The following is a 22,714-nucleotide window of genomic DNA, read 5'->3' as shown; positions in this document are numbered from 1 at the left end:
CAAGACAAGAAGCAATGGATGGAAACTAACTAAAAGGAGAAGCAACCTAGAACTAAGGAGAAACTTCCTGACAGTTAGAACAATTAATCAGTGGAATAATCTGCCTCCAGATGCTGTGAATGTTCCAACACTGGAAGTCTTTAAGAAGGGATTGGACAGCCATTTTGTCTGAAATGGTATAGGGTTTCCTGCCTGAGCAGGGGGTTGGACTAGATGACCTCCAAGATCCCTTCCAACTTTATTATTATATTATTATTAAAACCAAAGTGGGCAGTTCAAACTCATATAAGAGTGATTTCTAATCAATTTCTCATTAGACAGGCACACAAACATTTACCACTATTGGAATAGGTCATACAAAGGAGTAAAATGTTTGATTAGAAAGTTTTTGAAACCGTGGATTAAATATTAGAATTATTAATGGAATAGGTCCTTCATTAGGATAGATTCTTCATAAATCCTCCCATAATGTATTTGCAAACCCCCCCCCATCTATGACAGAGATTATCCACCACAATCAAAGCCAACCAGCTATGTAGAGCCTAGTAAAAACAGCATAGTCCACATATCTTGAAACAAAGCAGATTGAATCTAATAACATTCTAAAGATCCAGATTTATTCTAACACTTCAAATATTCAGAAGATATGCAAAAACTTGCAAGAATTTCTAGATTGCTGTGTGAACTCTTCTTGGCTATGCTTACATTTCCACAGGATTTACAGTTGACTCTTAATGACATGGTGTTAAATGACTGCTGAAAAACACAGCAGCAATTTACTAATGGTTCCCTTGAGATACTTGGGGAAAAACACATTACAAATGGTTCTGGTGTGCAATGCCCCTGCTTGTTATCTTCCAGGGCAGAAGTATTCTGTTCTCAGTTCTCAGTGCTCTTTCTAAAGGCAATGCTTAATGCATTGTTCTCTTGCAAGAAATATTGGCTGGGTGGGTTTTGCTTTCAAAGTCATCCTTTTTTTCTTTGTTTTTTTATTCTCAGTTTCTTTTCGCTTCATCCGTTCTCAGTTCTTAGATGTGGATCTAAAAATTTTTTTCAGCTTACCAAAAAGAGATTTGGGTTTCGTTAAACACTACATCTCAACTAGCTTTGTGATCCTTTCAACTCAAGAGCATTCAGATCATCAAGATTATTTAAGAGATAAACATTGAGTTTATAGGGTGAATACTAGTTAAAACAACTTCATACCTTGAAGCCTTCTCAGTATGACAGCCTCCCAGTGGCGTGTGATAGCAGTTTTTGTCTTAACCAACTAGTCCAGAGGTCCCCAACCTTTGGGGCATCAGGGACCAGTTCCATAGAGAGAGGTTTTTCCACAGACCAGAGGGGGCGTGTTTTTGTGTGTTGCCTGCATCCCGTAGATTTGCTTGTTTTGTGCAGACCGGTTGCTGGCATGCCACGGCCCGGTACCGGTCCACAGACCAGGGGTTGGGGACCCCTGATCTTGAAAACTTAGCTGGAGAAGGCTGATTTGTAATTATATAAAATATTATTTATCCTATAATTAAAGGCTATCACAGCAGATGAGTATGACAACCTCCTTCCTCAATATTTGTCAACTGAAAAAGAATAGACTCGATGCTTATGAAGCATATACTTGATTGCACTGAACTGATGCTCTGCTGTGCATTGGCAGCATAACATAAATCACAAGCAAAGTGCCTGGGCCAGATGTGAGAAAGATTGTTCTCTTTCATTTTGTTAATAGAACATAGTTGCTGCAGTAAGAGCAAAGCTACTTGACACCCTGCTCTATTGATTCTTTCTCAAATACTTTCTTATGTTGGAGAAACTTCTCTCTGTCAGTGATGAAGCGAAATTGGAGACAGGTTAATAGTGTCTGCAATTACCCTTTGTTTCAAACTTGAACTGTAAAAAAAACCCAAAACATCAGTATCTACATTTCCTGTGAGAGATACAACTGTTGGAACCATCAATATAATAGCAAATATTGAATTGACAAATATTTGGATTACAAAAAACACAAAAATACATCTTTAAACCATCTCATTTTTATAACATATAAACGTCCCTTAAATAATTTCAGAAGTCAGCACATCTTAACAATGCTAACTGCATGAACTCTGTATCTGAGATGAAAAGAAATGTGATATTGTGTTAATCTTATTATTACATTGAGCAGATAAGCTAATAAAATGCATTGGAGTTTACATATATTGTTGTATTTATTTTTGGATTGTGATTTAGCAACAATAAGTATGTGATTTCTGCTTTAGAGTAGTGGTTAATCAGCAGGATCTTTAGAGCTTGATCAGTAACCTCATTGTTCTCTTACACCACCTAGTGGATTTCATGGGAATATTTAGTTCTCAAGGGAATAGAGAAGTGCCAAACTTAAATATCAAAATTAAAAATTACCAGGGAATGTCTAACAACCAATGTAGATCAATTAAAAAAATATTTCTTTGCTATACTGCTCTAAAACACCAAAATCTAATTCTCTTAAAATTCAGTTTCAATCTTGTTCATAGTGGTTAATAATAGAAAATAGAAAATGCAAGTGGAATCTTTGTGCCACCTCAGCATCCATCCATTTAACCCATCCATCTCAGCATTCATGAAATCATTCAAAGCAAGCTGGAGTGGTGAAGCTGCCCCATGCGTCCCACACTTGCTTACCTTAGCAATGCTGCAGCCATGCCTCCCATGCCCCGACACCTGTTGCACCGCTGCCTGAGCTCTGCAGCCACTTGCATCGCGCACCATGTGGCACATTGCGCCGGTGCCACCACTTGTGGCAGGAGGCCGCTTGGCTTCTGGTGTGGTGTGCGAGTGATGGCACCAGTGCGATCGGCACAATGAGCCATGCAGCCTCCTGCCATGAATGCTGGCACCAGCGCGATGTGCCACATGTTGTACGGGTCGCAAGTGGCCACAGAACTCAGGCAGCAGCACGACAGGTGTTGGGGCAATTCTGTAAGATATTTATGGGATATCAATTTATTACATTATAACGATGATTATAACAGATTCCCTGTATTTTGCTTGCCTCAAAGAACTGAGCAGATCTGTCCTCATTCTTTTAAACTTTTAAGTGCCTCACATTGTATGGATGAAAAAATACATAAAGAGAAATAGTGGGAAAATAAACTGTGGAACCCAGTGCAAGAGGTTCTGATAGTTGGATTCTGAGAAACAACCAGATTATTATTTTTCATTATTTTAAATATTTACAGTATATCTTAGTTTCCAAATGATTGTTACAATGTGATTAACTTGAAAGCTTTGAAGCAACAAGAGCAATAAAAGAGTACAATAAGAATAACAAGACCATAGGAGGAAAAAGTCTTTTTGAAAGCTGAATCTCTTTACCTCAAAATATACCTTAAATATCCATGTCGTGACAGCTAAAAAAAGGATCTTTAAAAAGAATAAAAGATGTTTATAATATTAATTTTACTGGGAGTACTTGCACTGATCCTCCTTGGATTAAATGTTTTGTTTTCTAAAAGAAAAAAATAATTAATTTTGAACAGAAGAATAGAATTAAGAATTACCTTTCTTTGCTATGTGTAGTTACACAAATTGAAAAAAGGCCTGACAGGTCTTAGGTTAATTTGGTTAAATGAGTTAAAGTGCTGGACTTGGACTTCCGTGGCCCACTGGATAACAACTGGTCAACGACTTTCCTTCTCTCCAGCTGAACCTAGGGTTTTTGTGGAGGAAAAATGAAGGCAGCTAGACAAATAAGCTATCTTGAACCACTGAAAGAAAGATGGGATAGGAATTTAACAACCTTCAACAACAAAACATCAGGAAAAACATATATGGATACACAACCTGTTTAAAGCATAATTGGAGTATAAGATACTGAATAGTATAGTTATAATTTTGTAAAGTTGTTTTCAAACTATCTTTCTTCAAATAATATTTTACAATGAATTTCTGCTTATGAATATTTTCTGAAAATCCTCTTCAGCCCACAAGATCAGATTAGCCTGATGTATTTTGTCCTCCCCATTATCTAGCATGACCTCAACATATCTTGGACATACTCAACTTTTTCATAAAATTCTATGTTGTAGAGCTCATCCATCTTTACTAATCTCATTGAAGTCTCCAAAAAGATTTGGAACATAGATAGTTTCAGTGCCAGAAAAGCAATATTTCTTTGGACTTAATTTAGCATATTTGCTACTCAAATTCTTATACAATGTACTTGGAAGCCATTGATCTGGCAAGAAGAATATTAGTCTGATATATTCATAGTGTGTGATAGAAATACTAACCAAAGTGAATAATAGTTCTGATTTCTGCACTGATTAAAATGTAGTATTTTATTTTAAAAAGATATAAAGCAGACATAGGAAATCTTGAAAATGGAAAAAAGAGAGGGAATATTCCTTGGCATCTTAAATTAAAAAGAAATATGATGTGAAGGAGCTTGGAAAGCTACTGCCATCCAAGTGAGATGGCATAAGATGGTCTCAATAATCAGGTTTGCCTAATTTTGCTAGAAACCTTGGTCCTGTAAGAGATACTGTGTTCCGATGAGAGAAGAAGGTTTAATACAAATGAAGAAGTAAATGCTCAGAAATTTGAAGTGGTGGTTCACTTTTATCTATTCCTCATGAAATGTTTGTTGCTTCAGGTTGTTTAGGTAGCACTGTGCTCTATGGACTTTGTCTAAGTGTGATGAAATCTTAGTGAATCTTCTTCCTTTTGCATAATCCCAAGCCACCACTTGTTATCTATTGAAGCCTTTAATACTCATGGATCTTATAATATACTAAGAATTTAGCAATTCTTTATTACCTGATGAACTTCAATTTCTTAAATGCTTCTTTGAGCTCAAGCATAGCTAGACAACTGTTACTGTATATTATGTATAATTTAAGACATTTGTTTTCATGAATGAATTGGAATTCTAATGCATGCAGGATACAATTTATTGAAAATAAGAATGGTGAATATTTTAATGGCATCTTAATGAAAGAGAACAATTTCTCTCCACCCTCCCTTTTTCACTATACTATTTAATTTGGTTGGGAAAAATGATGAAGGGAATCAGCTGCAGTTTCAATTCATTAGAGTGGCATGCTAAGCAGGGATATATTGGAAATTTATTGGAATGTATTGGAAAGATTTCAAGATTCCTTATGAGAATTTCTTGCAGTACAAAATTTTATATTAGAGGTTATAGTTTAACAAGGTTTCGTTGTACTGATCTAGTAGAGTTATGCAGTTGGTTTTTTAAAAAAAGTCCAGACTTTTTGATATTTTATCACAGCTTGGAAGAAGAAAGAAAAAAACACCTACCAACAAGACTGTTTAAAACCTTTCTTGACTTAATAGGAATATTATTGAGTGGAACAATTTCTGTAAGGTATGCCCAAATAAAAATGAACCCTGTAGAAACCATTATACAAGGTTAGAGAGGGATATCCAAAATCTCACAAGAAATGTTTCTGATTGGATTGGAACTCTCAAGGTCTCTATGGAGATTCTCAGTCATCAGAATGCAAATGATCAAGTGTCTGCAAGGAGTATAAATCCTTCCTAACCCCACCATCTGGTCAGAGCTGAAGAAGCTTCTTGGATGACAAGTGAAATGTCTTCAAAGAAAAACAAGAAAGTCTAATTGCCTCATGAAAAAGCATCTTTGGGACAACTCTCAAGGTCACTTAAGTGTTTGGTGGCTGAAGACAGTTGCTCAAATATTGTAGTAGTGATAATTTAAGGATGTGAAGGCCCTTTGAGACTTTTGGATTTCCTCATATGTCTCACCATAAAAGGAAATATCATATTCACTTAAAATGTCACTTTTCAGTGTTGTTTTTTGATATATGTCAAGAAATGGATCAATCAGAAATGGTAAAACCATCCCCCCAAATCAGCAGTTTGAATGAAATAGTATTTCTGGGATTGAAGTTACTGCTTATGTTTAATCCATTGGTTTAGAAATGAGGAAGAAAAAGTAATCATTTAAAGGCAAAATAATGAAGAAATTCTAAGGCAGAAACACAGTGAATAGAATTTTTTTTAAAGTGTAATCTCATCCCTCTTCCTCAACAGAGTTTCACAGAAGACACTGGCTTATTAAAAAGTCCACTTAATGATCTGAAAAAGAGAGGATTAATTAATAAATTTTGACTGAGTTAAAGTGTTTTCCATTTTGTCTTCCACACAGGTGGAAACCTTGTAGAAGAAAAAACATAAACTTGACTCTGTAGGCCACGTGAAGACCACAGCTGCCTTGCAGTAATTGACCCATATTTGCATGTAGACCTATAATACCAGGAGCAGTAACTCAGTAGCATTATAATAAAACTGTGAGACATCAATATCAATAATTTACACCAGCAAAATGCACTTCTTTAGAGTTGAAAAATGAGGTGTGATATTGTAAGGCTTGGCTGAAAAAGAACAGATGCTGACATTTTTTAGAGTTAATATTTTTCCTTAAAAACACATCTGTCATCAGCCTCCACTTAGAAGAGCACTGAAGCATATATCTAAATAAACATGGCACTTGGCTCCAACACCAAACCTGCTTTTTGCATAGCAGCAGCTATTATTTTGTCATTGTGGGTGGAAGGTATTTCAGCAGTTAACCAGTGGCTTATACTTACAATTTGGCCACACAACTATGCTGCATTTCTAAAACAATTTCAGATGACATCTTTGCATGTTGTTAAAAGATGGGCTGACATTGCTAGATTGGAATTACTGTAAAGCTGGCTCATAAAGTCTGCCCATTTATACAGCTGAAAATATTGTACACTGGAAGAAAAAGTAGGAGGAAAGAAATTTCTTATGGATGAGTATTCATCCATTTGAGGAAATAGGTGTCTCCTCCCTCCTCCTCAGCTTTCTAAACTTTGTTTAAGAGATGAATTCATAAACTTTTTCCATCCTAAGAAAATAAAAGGAGATATATATATATATATATATATATATATATATATATATATATATATATATATGCAAATTATTCAAATTGCTAATAAAGAATTTTGGGAGGCTGAGATGATCATTTCGAACTCTTTATGTTCTCATCAGTCAGTCATACCCTTTATCTGAGATTCGAACCTGGGCTGATTATATATTAGGCAGTTGTTTTAACTTCCTGAGCCACAGGTTCTTTCTCTCTTTTTATTAGCTAGGAGGCAAGGCAAATGTGTGTTAAGTATTTGTCAAGGCTTTTTGAATGTACCTTGCTAATTAACTCTTTCATTCCTGCTTTGGCCTGTCACACATTTGCCTTGCCTCCTAGCTAATAAAAAGAGAGAAAGAACCTGTGGCTCAGGAAGTTAAAACAACTGCCTAATATATAATCAGCCCAGGTTCGAATCTCAGATAAAGGGTATGACTGACTGATGAGAACATAAAGAGTTCGAAATGATCATCTCAGCCTCCCAAAATTCTTTATTAGCAATTTGAATAATTTGCACAAATAATGAGGTGTCATAGTTGACTATATCCTGTGGATAAGCCTTGAGACAGGCCAAAGCAGGAATGAAAGGGTTAATTAGCAAGGTACATTCAAAAAGCCTTGACAAATACTTAACATATATATATATATATATATATATATATGTGTGTGTGTGTGTGTGTGTGTGTGTGTGTGTGTGTGTGTGTAAATTTAAATTGCTAACACATATACATATAAAAAGGTAAAGGTAAAGGTTCCCCCGCACATGCGTGCTAGTGGTTTCCGACTCTAGGGGCCGGTGCTCATCTCCGTTTCATAGCCGAAGAGCCAGCGTTTGTCCGAGGACGTCTCCGTGGTCATGTGGCCGGCATGACTAGACGCCAAAGGCGCACGGAACGCTGTTACCTTCCCACCGGAGTGGTCCCTATTTTTCTACTTGCATTTTTACGTGCTTTCGAACTGCTAGGTGGGCAGAAGCTGGGACGAGTAACAGGCGCTCACTCTGTTACGCGGCACTCGGGATTCGACCCGCCAAACTGCCGACCTTCTGATCGACAAGCTCAGCGTGAAACGGAGATGAGCACCGGCCCCTAGAGTCGGAAACGACTAGCATGCATGTGCGGGGGAACCTTTACCTTTTACCATATACATATACATATACATATATATATATATGTTTTCTGAGGTTTTCGCGGGTGTTTGTATGTGGATCTTTCGTCATTTGGGTTTTTCCCCCCGCGTAGAATTGAATGTGTAGGAGCAACGTTTCGACGGAATCCCATCCGTCATCCTCAGGCTGGTGGCCACTACCACATGCTTCTCCCAGAAGAAGGAAGCTGAAGCCACCAGCCTGAGGATGACGGATGGGATTCCGTCGAAACGTTGCTCCTACACCTTCAATTCTACGCGGGAAAAAACCCGAATGACCAAAGATCCATATATATATATATATATATATAAATCCCATTTATATCCCGCCCTTCTCCGAAGACTCATAGGTGTCTCCTCCCTCCTCCTCAGCTTTCTAAACTTTGTTTAAGAGATGAATTCATAAACTTTTTCCATCCTAAGAAAATAAAAGGATAGACACAAATATGAGCTGTCACCGGTGTGACTACTGCCTGTCGATGGCCTTCAGGATAGGCTGACACAGGAAATAAAGATTTGTCCCATGTTTGGGGCCTAGCAAGGTAATCTAAAAAATAGTTAACAAGCATTTGTCATATATATATATATATATATATATATATATATATATATATATATATATATATATATATATATATATATATATATATATATATATATATATATATATATATATATATATATACATACATATATACATACATATATATACACATACATATATATATATATATATATATATATATATATACATACATACATACACACACACACACACACACACACACACACACACACACACACACACACACACACACACACATATATATATATATATATATATATATATATATATATATATATATATATATATATATATATATATATATATATATATATATATATATATATAAATCCCATTTATATACCGCCCTTCTCCGAAGACTCAGGGCTTACAATTTAAAGCACAAATCAATGTGCTTAGCAATAGCCTTCATTCTATGTATATACCTGCTTATTAGGGCTTTCGCCCCCCCCCCGAGCGGCATTATTACAAAGTCAGCTTATTGCCCCCAACAATCTGGGTCCTCATTTTACCTACCTCGGAAGGATGGAAGGGTGAGTCAACCCTTGAGCCTATTGGGACTCGAACCTGCACTAATTGCAGGCAGCTGGTGTTACTTAAGGAGGCATTAGCCCACTGCTCCACCAAGATATTGCCTTTGTTCCCTCTAAATTCTTAGAATATCACTTTCTGGAAAACAGAAAAATAAGGAGAATCCAAGAATATTTAACATTTTCCAATCTAAGGCAACAGTGAACGCATTTTCTGATGCTAGATATTTACTATGGTTCTTTGGTTCTGATTGAAAGAAAAGGTGAGGAAAACTAAACAACAAAGATGTATACAAATGCAAATATGATAAAGGTTTCCTATTTTGGGAGTTAGAGCCAAGCTGAGGAAGGTGGACTTAAGTCCCATTAATGTTATCTCTCAGAGGGAATGAACTTGTCTGGATCAGCCATTATTCACATTTAGATACGGAATATAATATTTGTTTGGGGGACTTAAAGCAGGAAAGAGAGAAGAAATGATAGAAAATAACCTGTGTTACTTTTGGGACAATTTTATTATATACTATATTGATATCATTTTTTTATTCAAAACAAATCTCATGAGGCTGCTTAATCTTACAAGTTTTTGGCGCAATTGTGTGAAACACTCTTATGATTGTGTTGGGGGGTTCAACATCTCATGAAATATTTACTCTTTCACAAGACATCTCATAAGAATTTAGGATAAGGTTCTGGAAATGTGGCTCGGTCAGCAATATTCAATATTTTTTTCATCTGCAAGCTGGAAAAGTTGCCATCCCTGTGTGTATATATATTATCTGTCTGCTCTAGATGTATGAACAAGGTGAAATATGATGGAAGATAGGGGTTGGCAGCTGTTAGGGAAGACAGACCTGGTGAATGACATATTCTACTTCACTATGCTTTAGCCTAATGTCTTGTCTTCAGAGCCTCAGTACTTAAGCACTGAGCAGAGTTCAGAGTTTCTGCTTAATGCAGGGTTGATTTGTAATAAGATTTGCCTCATCTCTGATTTTATTATGAATGAGAGGGACAACTTTGTAAGCTTTATTGAAATGTGGTTGAGCACAGAAGGGGGCTTTCCTACTTGGAAATATGCCCACCTAGGTTTTGTGCATGGTAAGGAAATGGCTATTATTTTTTACAAATTCCTTGGTTTCTTTAGTCACTGCTTGAAATGAGAGGACAATGGTGATTTATGATCAGATTGTGCCCATTTGGACTTCCCAGACCCCAGTGAAAATCAGGGTGTTCTGGTTTTCAAAGGAACTTTGAGAAATGAAGGAAAAGCTGTCTTTGTCCTTTAATAATATAAAATAAAACTCACTATGATTCACAGAGGTGCTTGGATACTGGCTAAGCATAGGTTGACAACTCTTCATGCTCAAGCCTGTGATTTTCAGATCAATCTGCATACTTTACCAAGAACAGATTAGCTGTGAATATTTTTTCAAAGTAATGATTTAGCCAACAATGCATTAAATAGCATGGTTCTGATAGATGAGACCAGTAAATATAGAACTCCAAGGCAAGAGGTTTTCTTAAAGAACATATTTATCCACACGATCAAAAGTGAAACCAAGACTGAAGTTCTGTCCCAAAGGTTACAAAGTTGAAATTCCCACCCCAGTAATATGTCATTGATTGCATTTCCCAATAAACTACTTTGGCAGGCTTTCTAGCAGAAAGCTGAGCCCGCCAAAACCCAAGCAGCAATGACCTTGGTTCCCACAGGACAATTTATTGTTTTGTCTAACATTAAAAGCACACATCCCCCCCCTCAACTGTGGCAACCGAAAACGAAGTTGCAGCGTTGACATTAATTGGGTGAACAATCCTTGACTCCCATCTAGTCTCCACATTAACACACAATGCTGGTCAGTATAAAAGAGTATTAAATTGCTTTTATTGTAATGTTCTGGAACAAGGAGAAAAGGAAGCAGAGAAGGAAATAAAATCAAGCACTGCCGAGGAATAGTATGTCAAAATGCATGATTTTTAACTCATCCCTGACTGTGGAAACCTCTTTAAAAATTGGCAGTGAAACCTTCCCAGTCTCTGTTTGGAGTTCCTCCAATCCTGATTTTTCCAGTATAGGTTAACTTTTGTTAATGGGGGGTTATGATCTTTGCGGACACCTGTATTATTACAAAAAAGAATTTAGAGTCCCCGTGGAACAATAAAGGCTAGCAAATTGTGGCAGAAGCAGAGATCTGTGATACTATAAAAAGTGAAGACTTCAAACCCACATAGATTTTATTAACAAGTGCTTACTAATTCCAGAAGCCTGATTTTATAATCCTGTATGGTATTTAGATCTTAAAGGTATTAGACACAGATCATACACATGTTATCATAATGGATGCAGAACTGATACTATGAGTAGGATTTTAAATGTTAATTGGTTAAAAACGGTGTGAAGATTCTGATTTTGCAGATATGCACTAGTTTGTGCAAAGTAACAAAGTTTTTATTGAGAGACTGAATTAGCTATAATATTTCTGGTCTCCAATGTCTGTAATTAAAAGAAGAAGTATTAATTTATGGTCCAGGTACCTTTTGATAACTATGCTGATGGAAGTTGAAGGTATGAAATCTTGTATTTCTGAAGTTGATATATGTGATAAGCATGGATTGCAAATCTTCTTTAAGAGGCAAGTGTCTGTTGCATAGACTTGAGTGTGCAGTCTATCAGAATTAGTATATGTTCAGTAAAAGAATATTACCACAGTGCATTGTAAGTATTTAGAAATAGAGAAATTGCTGGGGTTTCCATCCAGTAACTAAGCTTTCTTTAGTACGATGCCCAACCAGATGTGTTGGACTACAACTTCTGTAATTCCCAATCTTTATGAGAAATTGTGCATTGATCTATGGCTATAAAGCTACATAGTTTAGATAGCATGATGACTACATCTGGAGAGTTGTTTTTCTGCAACTATTTAAACAGCTCAGGTTGGCTGTTTAAAATCAGCCATCTCAGCAATTACAATGTAAATATACAGCCTCTAACCCACCCACCCAGTCTTTTCCAGAAAGATGTTTCCTCAGGAATACCTAATATGTTTGATAGCATGCAAATTTCCTGATTTCCCTGATTAGACTGCAGATAAATTGTGAGTCCAGGTCTCACAATTGTGGATTAGAAAGTGAGACCTGAACCAAATTGGCGGTAAGTAGGCAGCCAGCCTCCACTCGTCCTAGTTTCTCTTCCAGGTTTTAAAAAATTAATTTGTCTCTTAGGGCATTACAACATGCAGTGAAACAATTTGCTCTATAATTGGGGGGGGGGGAATTGAAACCATCCAATTTTTTACTTTAACCTTTTGGCTAAGTTAAACAACTGGAGCTATGGAAATGGTTCATTGATTGAGTGATCCATTATGTGCCAACAAATTGATGTCAACCCTTAGTGACTATATCAATAGGTTTTTTTCCCCCCAGGACTATTTGTCCTTAATCTGGTCCCTCAGTTCTTCCAACAGTGCATCCATCACACTGTAACTAAGTCTATTCACCTTGCATTTGATCATCCTCTTCTTTCATTCCACTTTTCTCAACATCAGAGCATTCTCCAGCTTCAAAGCACAGCTCTAGCTTCAGAGATAGTTTTTCACACATAATGTGTCCAGAGTAGGATCATTTGAACCTGGTCACTTATACCTCAGATAAGAATTTTGGATCAATTTGTTTGATATTTGATATTCCATTTATTTGTTTCTTGGCTGTCCATGGGACAGTCTTCTCTAACACCAAAGTTCAATAGTATCAGTGTGTATGTGTGTTTGTATGTGTGTGTGTGTGTGCGCGCACACATACGCACACATATGTTTACTTCCTCATGTATTTTTGTTCATTTAGGATTGCACTGTAATATAGATATGCGTAGCTGTTTGTCTAGTTCAACTTCTGGAGATTAAAACTAGTGGGTTTCAATTTCCAGGCTATTTTTAGAAAGATCTTTATTATGCAGCTAATTATGAATGTAGGAAATAATCTCTTCAGTATTGTTTCCTCATACATGCTACTCTAAATAACAAAAATAATCCTTCCTACTATGATTTTCCCATTTTTATGTTCTGGTTACTTTGTTCTACATATTGAATTTTAATATTTTGCTGTATCGCATATTGGTTACAAAAGCTACAAGTTCACATCTGGTTTGCTTTCTTCCCCCCTCTTATTTTCCTTTCCATTATTCATGTCCTCAACTTCAATGTTCTATGATGAAACTTCAGTCAGTGTCTCCGTTTCCTTTCTTAAATTGTTCCCATCAAAATGCGGTTTGGTTCCTGCTTATATTTGGACATAATACAGACATTATGCAAGACTCAGTTTCCCTGGCTCTTCTCTTCTTTTCCTTCTTGCATGTTTCTGAATAACAAAGCGGAAGTTATTGTTTTAGTTTTCAAACAGTGATTATGTCCCAATCTTGGTATGGTATAATTAGTCTTTCTTAGAAAACACTGCAAGACTAATCACAATTGGTCTGATTTTGGACTTTTGTGGTTACATAGGAGTGGGGAGGGTGGCACACCTGAATTTATTGCTTATTCATGTAACACGGAGAACACATCTGTCTCTGAGAAGTATTTTTGTGCTGCTCCATTAATATCCTGATATTGTTGGCTTCGTAACTTCCAGAACTCCTAAGGAACATTCTCTCTGGTTGACTAAAGGAACAATTGAAATAGATATAGGTTTTCCACATATAATGTGTCTGGAATTAACTAAAGTGTGGTTGACTAAAAGGACCAGCAAAAGAAAAAGAAAAAAGACCCCCTTCTTTCTCATTGTTTTATGTTGGGTTGGGCATTTCAGGAACAAAGGTGGTGGTGGTGGTGGGAAACAGTGCAAATTGTGATGATGAGAAAGGACAACATGTGAATCACAGTATACTCCCAGGCTTTTGTAGTTGTTTTTTGACATTAGCTGCAAGTAAATGAGACAATGGTTTGTGGTGAGGCATACATTCCATCATGTTCCCCTTACAGATACTGTTGGAGAGGGAAAGTTGTTTGGTTTTAACAAGCGCACTGATGTGGTGAAGTGCCATAGCATGTTGACTTCATTGGTGGGATGGAAAGGAGCCAAAGAGCCAGGATGTGGGAAGAGGGTTTCCTTCAAAAGGAGACTGCCTACCTTGCAGCTTCAGTTATCAACAATATTCACATATACATGTCGCTCCACTTTAACTGGTCAGAACTCTTATTGTCAAGTTCCAGTGTTAAGCCCCATCTCATTAAGTAGAGGATGAAACCTAAAATTCCTGATTTGCTTCATATGGAAAAGGTTAATTCACATAATCCACCAAGAAAAATTGGAGCACCACAAATTCAAAACAGTTTCTAATCAGCCAGCAAACAGAAATTGTAACCATAACTGAAGGTGATTTTTATTTCATGGTTTATGCTAACCTTGGCTTGGTGCATGGGATAAGAAACCACAATTATGGCTGATGCAACAAGCAATGGGACTTCTATGGCATAAATTATAAGCAGGGTGTAATATATATTTTGTATGTTTCTAAGTCTAAAAGTCAGGAAGTGTGTTAGTATAATTAGTGGATTAAAATGTTCAGCTTAATGAGTTAAAATAAATAAAAGTGTATTCATTGAATAAAATCAGATTGCTGTGTTATAGGTTTAACATAGCTTCTTTATTAAGAAGAAATCCACTGAAATCATTATAATGCATTCTGCTATAAGGCTGAGACACCAAAGTTTGCTCTTGTGTTCTTTGGAAGCACAACTCTTGGAAGTTAGAATATGTGACAAACAACAGTACAGCTTTAACCTGCGGCATCATATGTTTCAATATGTTTGCCATTTGTGGAGAAGAATGGTTGTAATTCAGTGGCTTCCTTTTGATCTAAATTGCTAGCTGATGGACAGCATACAAAAAAGTTGTTGCAGCTGAATGCAACCACACAAAAAACGTTATTCCAAAAGAGGACTAGTCTCATAATTACATGGAATTTTAATATTCCAAGGATTTTATGGTATGTGAATCAGGAGTCTTTTTTAACAGCTAACCAAATTGATCAGGTTTTTTCCACAACATTTCCCCCCTGGGTTATTAAATATTTATCCATGTTATTAAATATTACCTTTAATATTCAAGATGTGAAAAAATATAAAGAATAATTTAACATTTATAAGCTATTAATATTTTTTAAAATATCATAACACCATCAAAATGTAGCACACAATGAATCAAATCAATGAAGCCCATTTCCAAAAAATGGCACATTATGTTAAGCTAATCAAACAATTATATTGAAGCTAGTTTGAGAAGGCATTAGGGAGGAGCTTGTCGGAGACATTTGACAAGTCAGCTTCCTGGAAGGGACTTACGGTAACTTCTGTTTATCTGACCAATGCCTCTGTAGCAGCTCTTGCTTCTTTTTTTCAAGGCCATTCCTTATGTATTCTACAGGAGTTACAAACTATATATACTGAACTATATAATGTATAATTTTCCTCTTAAATGACATTCATGTAAAACCTGGATTCTTATGAAAGATGCTAAATAAAAATTTTAATATAATAATAATTTTAAAAATAAATGCATGGTTGTACTCCTATGGTTTCCTTATCATCATTCATTTAAAAGTGCCACCTGGGATTAATTATTAATTTGCTTTACAGTTTAATTTACAGTTTTGGTAATTTATGATGGTGTATCACCCAAGTTACAGTTGTTCTGCAGTGGTTTAGGTTGGTCCTATGTTCCATTATTCCTTTCTCTATGTACTGTGGGAAGTCAGTCCCCACCCCCAGAGAAGGAAATATTAAAAGAGCAGAATATTATATTTTCTCATAGGATCTTAAAGAGGCAGAAAAATATGCCCAGTTTTTATTAATAGCTCCAAGTCTCCTTCCCCCAAGCAGAAACCAGCTCTGTAGAAATGCAGATGTAATAATCCATTCAGGAGGTTGGAGCCCTCCAACTAGAAGCTTAGGAAGACAAAGACACCTAAAATCTATGTAGCCCACCTAAACTCTAGGACAGGACATAATAGGATTAACCCACAGATGCCAAAGGGGCACACTCAGATTCAGGTCAAAGTACATGACACAGGAAATACAAAGCCTCAAACAGGAACAGGAAACAATTCCAAACAACAGCCCAAGAGGGTATAAAAACCCTACTACATGTGCACTCCCTACTACATGTGCACTCTTTTCTTCCAGAACTACTTTTCTGTCTGGCTCTCCTCTTCAATAAACTACAACCTTCTTTCTAAAGCAGTAACCATGTTGTTTATTCCTGGCTTGGACTGAACCCTGATGAAAACTTTTCCTTCAATGATACAAATGACTGTATCTTGAAGGATCCCTCTGTTAAAATTCTGAAGTTTGCAGATGATATAACAGTCATTGGTTTTATGTGACATAATGATGAATCTGCATACAGACAGAGATTGAACAACTGGCCCTGTGATGCATACTTAAATCTGTAGAAATTATAGTAGATTTTAAGAAAAGGCTTCGTATTCTTACACTTCTAAATAACACAGTATCAAAATAGAGACGTTCAAGTTTCTGGATTCTATAATCTCCTAGGACTTGAAATGGACAGCTAACATTGGAACCATCATTAAAAAGGCAAAACAGAATGTTCTTCCTGCGTCAACTCAGAAAGCTCAGATTGCAACAAGGAGCTGCTGATACAGTTCTACAGAGGAATTACTGAGTCTGTCATTTGTACTTCTGTATCTGTCTAGTTTGTCACAGCAACCAGACAGGACAGATCCAGACTTCAATGGTTAGTTAGGACTGCAGAAAAAACAATTGCAACCAGCCAGGCTTCCATTGACAACCCGTATACTGCAAGAGACTGAAACAGGACTGAGAAAATATCTACAGCCCTCTCACATCCTGGACATAAACTATTTCAACTTCTCCCCTCAGGATGCCATTATGGGCATTGTATGTCAAAACACAAAGATAGTTTTTCCCCCCATGTCATCACTCTGCTAAACACATAATTCCCACAGCACTGTCTTATCCCTAAGGATATCTAACCGTGTAATAGGGCTGTATTGCTACTATCCTTCTCATATTCAGAACTTTCTCATCTTTCCTACTATCTTCTCCTACTGGTATCTTATGATTTATCACTTGTTTGTATCTTATGATTTATGATTGCATTTTATGATTTATGATCTATGACTTACCACTTTTTTGTTCATATATATACAATGAGAGCTTATGCACCAGAGAAAAATTCCTTGTGTGTCCAGTCACACTTGGCCAATAAAGAATATTCCTTCCTTCATAATAGATCATTGATCCTTTCAGGTCTTTTCATAGTTCTGATACATGTTCCATTCTATCTGGAACAGCCTAAGATATAGTGACACAAACCACTACAAGTATTAATCTTCTATACCAGATTGTTCTGGAATTCCACCACCAGATTGTGTCCTGGACTGGCTGCTCCTCCCCATTTCTGTTTCATTTAAAGAAATAGACAAATAACTATTCATACAGAAGCAGAAGTTTTTGCCAAGCAGGAATTCATTATGCAACTAGCTTGTCAGTCAAAATTATGACATGTTTTCCATTACCCTGTATCACCATGACTCATATTTGAGATTAAAAGTTAGAATTGACAATGTTCCTTTTGATGGAGATGGCTTATTTAGCAATAAGATTGATAACACTCTGGATAGGCTTTAAAAATATTATACAATGTTGTAAACTACTCAGTCCATAGTTCCACCTATATGTCCTATCCAAAACCTGTTTCAGATGGAACAAAAATACTTTTCTGTGTCCAGGCACTGTTGATGGATTTTGGTATGCCCTTTATATCTATCAAGGATGAGCCATGGATTTAGCCTCAAAGTTCCAAGTAGTGATGCCTTGCTTCCAAGATATATGGGCTTCCATAACAAATCCCCTTTTGGTTTTGGTGATCATTTCACTGAGTTAACATTGAGATCTGGGTTAATAACACACCAACTAACCCTGTTGCTTTAAAGACTTCTCCAGAATCTTGTCAGACATCCATCCATCCATCCATCCATCCATCCATCCATGCATCCATGCAATTGTAACCTTTCTTGATGAAGGTTGCATTCCACTTTCTTTCTTTGTTTGATTTTAAATCAGTTTTTGACTCCTAGCAGCTGCCTGGATTTAATCCCTTTAGTTTTTTTGGCAAGGGTTTTTGGAAGTGATTTGTCCTTGTCTGCTTCCTATAGCTGAGAGACGGCAACTGGCCCAAGGTCACTCAGCTGGCTGTATGCCTAAGGTAGGACTAGAATTCCAGGTCTCCTGGTTTTCTGACTTGGTACCTTAACTACCATGCCAAACTGGCTCTACTCCTTGAACAATTTTATAGCAGATAAGCCTCGTTATTTATCTGATATTTTACCATTTAGCTCTAAGAGGGTTTTCCCCCTTAAATAGAATTTGACATTGCTTTTCTCTTCTTCCAAGGTTTCAGTTTGTTTCTTTTCCTGGGCTCCTGGCTTCTAGTTGAATATTCCTATACCAAGCTAACTTGTAATTTAGCATATATATTTTTTCTGTAGCACCTTGTTATCATGTATCCAGGTTCATTAAAAAAAAACCAAGACTGGCCTGTTTTGGCAAATATTAATAAATCCATCAATCTTGTATCAAAATCATAAATTCATTCCAGGTTTCATATATACATAGTAGACTCACTGAAGCAAACATATCCCAAGAATCAGCAAGAGGGAGAATCTGAAGACAAGCAGAATTAATTTCCAAGGAAGGATCTTGGTAGCTAGGATTCTAGGCAAAAATTAATCAAGATGTTTACTGGTATAAGCATCTTTGATTCCTGCCTGAGTTCTTCTTCCTCCTCCTCCTCCTCCTCCTCCTCCTCCTCCTCCTCCTCCTCCTCCTCCTCCTCCTCCTCCTGATAAGCATTTGACTTCAAATCCAATATCAATTGTACTTATTCACTTTTCAAGGAAGTAGAATCAGAAAATGGCTCCTAATAATGAGACAGAGAACCTTTATGCCGTGTTTAGCCAACCTAAGAGGTGATGGACATTTTGTAATTTTGAGTATCTGTTCCATATGGGTTCCACAGAAATTCTTGGAAATAAAGATGATGCAAAAAAGCTGTTTTGTTTTACAATATGCCAGATTCCTATGTATTTGTTTATAATAATTTTTAAAACTAAATCAAGTGCATCTGGAAGCCTAGAAACATAGACAAGATTTTTTTTGCAGGCAGGTTGGAATCAAAAAGCAATCCATAGACTTTTATGGCTTAAGTTCTTTAGTTTCCTCCCGGCCTACTATTAATATTGTTTTATAAAAAATAATGAGAATGGCCAATCTTATAACACTAAACATATTTTGTTTTTTGTTACAAAAACTTTTGTGTTGTTCAGATCCAAAATCTTCTGCTGTTGTTGTTGTTAGCTGCGAAGTCGTGTCCGACCCATCGTGACCCTATGGACAACGTTCCTCCAAGCCTTCCTGTCCTCTACCATCTTCTGGAGTCCATTTAAGCTCACACCTACTGCTTCAGTGACTCCATCCAGCCACCTCATTCTCTGTCGTCCCCTTCTTCTATTGTCCTCAATCTTTCCCAGCATTAGGCTCTTCTCCAGTGAGTCCTTCCTTCTCATTAGGTGGCCAAAGTATTTAAGTTTTAGCTTCAGGATCTGGCCTTCTAAAGAGCAGTCAGGGTTGATCTCCTCTAGGACTGACCGGTTTGAATGCCTTGCAGTCCAAGGGACTCACAAGAGTCTTCTCCAGCACCATAGTTCAAAGGCCTCAATTCTTTGGCGCTCAGCCTTTCTTATGGTCCAGCTTTCACTGCCATACGTTGCAACTGGGAAGACCATAGCCTTGACTATACGCACTTTTGTTGACAGGGTGATGTCTCTGCTTTTTAGTGTGCTGTCTAGATTTGCCATGGCTTTCTTCCCGAGGAGCAAGCATCTTTTAATTTCTTGGCTACAGTCCCCATCTGCGGTGATCTTGGAGCCCAGGAAAATAAACTCTGTCACTACCTCCATTTCTTCCCCATCTATTTGCTAGGAATTGAGAGGGCCGGATGCCATGATCTTGGTTTTCTTAATGTTAAGTTTCAACCCAAGTTTTGCACTCTCCTTCTTCACCCACAAGAAGAGGCTCTTTAGTTCTTCTTCACTTTCTGCCATTAGAATGGTATCATCTGCAATCTTCTGCTATCACTGCATAATAGTGGTATAATGAAGCATCCAATATTAAATGCATAAACTAATTACCTACAATTTTAAAAAGTGCTAACAAACAAAAGTGTAGAATTAATTAATTAATAAAAACATGACCTCCAAGTTTAAAAAAAATGAATTTATAGAAAAAAGCTTGTCTAAAAAATCCAGATGTCCAATGGATGATGGGTGGGATGTATTTCTGTAGAAAGAAATTCCATCCATGGTGAGTCATCATCTAAAAGATATTATAGCTCAATGTTATCTGAAAAAGTGTTTACTCTATTCTCTATATTCACTCTACTGCCTGTAACTTTAGGAAAAAGACTGGAGACATACAGCTCTACAAAAGCACAGAATATTACATTGTTTTCAGAATTCAATTTCATTAAGTTGGCATGGTCCTAAAATATGCTTTAAAAAGTGCAATCCCAGGTCAGATATAGTAATAATGAAGTTAGATTTCTAGAGATTCCATCTGAGGTTTTGTTATTTTGTCTTACCTGAATTTGATTTTTATGTAATCCTGGAAGCATGTGCATCATGCAATTGAGTTCTGTTGTTTTTTTAAACTGTTAGTGTGTATTTTAAATATTGAATCAGTCTATTTATACCATAGCATGTATTTCTTTTCTAAATATCCTTTGGGGTTTATTTGTTTTTAGGGTGGAAGGACACATTGTATACAGGAAGTGTGTCCCATTCTGTCATGTCCCCAACATCTCAGTCACACACTTTCTGGACAGTGTTGCCCAAAATGTGTAGGTAAGTGGTTACTTTCATAGGAATATTGCATTTACAAGGAACATTTCTCACAATCCATAACATATTAGAAAATATGTTGCTAACTCAGTAAATTGCATTGTGCTGTTAAAGCAGAGTAGTGAACAGGTTAATTTTGTGAAACATGGACCACAAATATTGAAAATACTATATTGCATAATTTTTATATTATGTTATATTGTATTTCTATTAAGGCTATGCTGTGTATCAGATAAAAATCTAAAAATGCTTGTTATCTAGCCAGGTAATAAAACATCTGCAAGAAAACAACCAAGCTGAGGAGATGCCAAGGACTCTTTTTTTGTACAAATTGTGAAAAGAGTTTTTGCCACTAAACTTTTTTTTTGGTATGGCATGACTCTGAAATGGAGATATATAAAATATTTTTTAAAATTATGATAATGTTTTCCCAAAAGCAGACTATTAATATTCCATAGGTATATTCCATTGGCATATTCTCAGCACACTGGAGGTAAATGTTCTACCCTATATAACAGGCTATGTTATCATGTTATTAACTGGTTCAGATTCTTGCAGCTGAGATGTAGTAACTTTATCTTCTGCAGTCTGAAATTTCTAAATTCTAAAGTATACCTGAACGGTGTCAAACTGAAGAAGGCTAGCATAGAAATAAATTTTACATTCATCTTTTGCTTCTTTAATGAACTCAGGTAGAAAGCTTAGGAAAATAACTGTTCTCCATATTGTGGAATGCCATTGCTAGTCAGAATAAAAGGTGTTGAACTTATGGATATGAAATTATGCTATCATAGATTTAACACTACTTTTATTATTATTTTTACACTCTAATTCACCATAAAATAAAACTGACTTACACAGGCAATAATACATTGTAGCTGACATTTGATTTTGCTACAAAGCAGTTTTCTTTTAATTACATTCCCTTTCTCTTATTTATATGCAGGGCAGAGGAAAGTGTTTGATCTCCCCTTTGGAAGTTGCCTCTTTCATAGTGATGTTTATGACAACGGAGCGTCCTTTATGTATGACAACTGTACAAAGTGTACATGCAGGGTGAGGCGTTAATAATTCTTTTTATGACAAATTTGATATACTCTGAGACTAGTGAACTTGCTGCCAATGAATTTTGTAATATGACAGTTACTTCTCATAAGTCTCTGAGAATAGGTAAGTTCAAGAACTGGAACCTTGGAAACACGCATAATTTCTGTATGAATATTTAACTCCTGTTTTAAAGTATTTTGTGTATTGGAGCCAAAATATCTAAAACTTGCCTGTACATGCTGCTGTCCTCAGATCCAGGCAAACAATTACTCAAGGCAGTTGTGGAAGAGACATGCACAGTCTGATTGTGAACATAGATGCTCTCCTTATTTGCAGAGATGGGGTTGCCCCTTGCTTGGTTATCTACAGGAACTACTATGTTGGCAGAAGCCAAATTACTTCATTTTTCTTTTGCCAGCTCACTCTGATTATGTGTCAGTAATTTATTCATTTATTTATTACATTTATATGCCGCCCATCTCACTCTGAAGAGTGACTCTGGGTAGCTGTCATAAATATTCCAGAAGAAAATCTGTACAATTTTCAAGCCA

At 36.5% G+C, this 22,714-nt stretch overlaps 1 protein-coding gene across 1 annotated transcript in view; it reads left to right on the top strand.

Moving 5' to 3' along the window:
• BMPER (BMP binding endothelial regulator) overlaps positions 1 to 22,714 on the top strand; it is a 192,222-nt gene that overhangs the window by 69,382 nt on the left and 100,126 nt on the right. Inside the window, exons 7-8 of the mRNA XM_081343053.1 lie at positions 21,020 to 21,119; positions 22,063 to 22,172. Coding sequence (XP_081199179.1) covers positions 21,020 to 21,119; positions 22,063 to 22,172 — 210 coding nt within the window. The remainder of the gene's footprint in view (positions 1 to 21,019; positions 21,120 to 22,062; positions 22,173 to 22,714) is intronic.

Source organism: Vipera berus, assembly GCF_964194415.1.
Source record: "Vipera berus genome assembly, chromosome: Z".
NCBI classification, from domain to species: domain Eukaryota; kingdom Metazoa; phylum Chordata; class Lepidosauria; order Squamata; family Viperidae; genus Vipera; species Vipera berus.
This window is presented reverse-complemented; position numbering and strand designations above follow the sequence as displayed.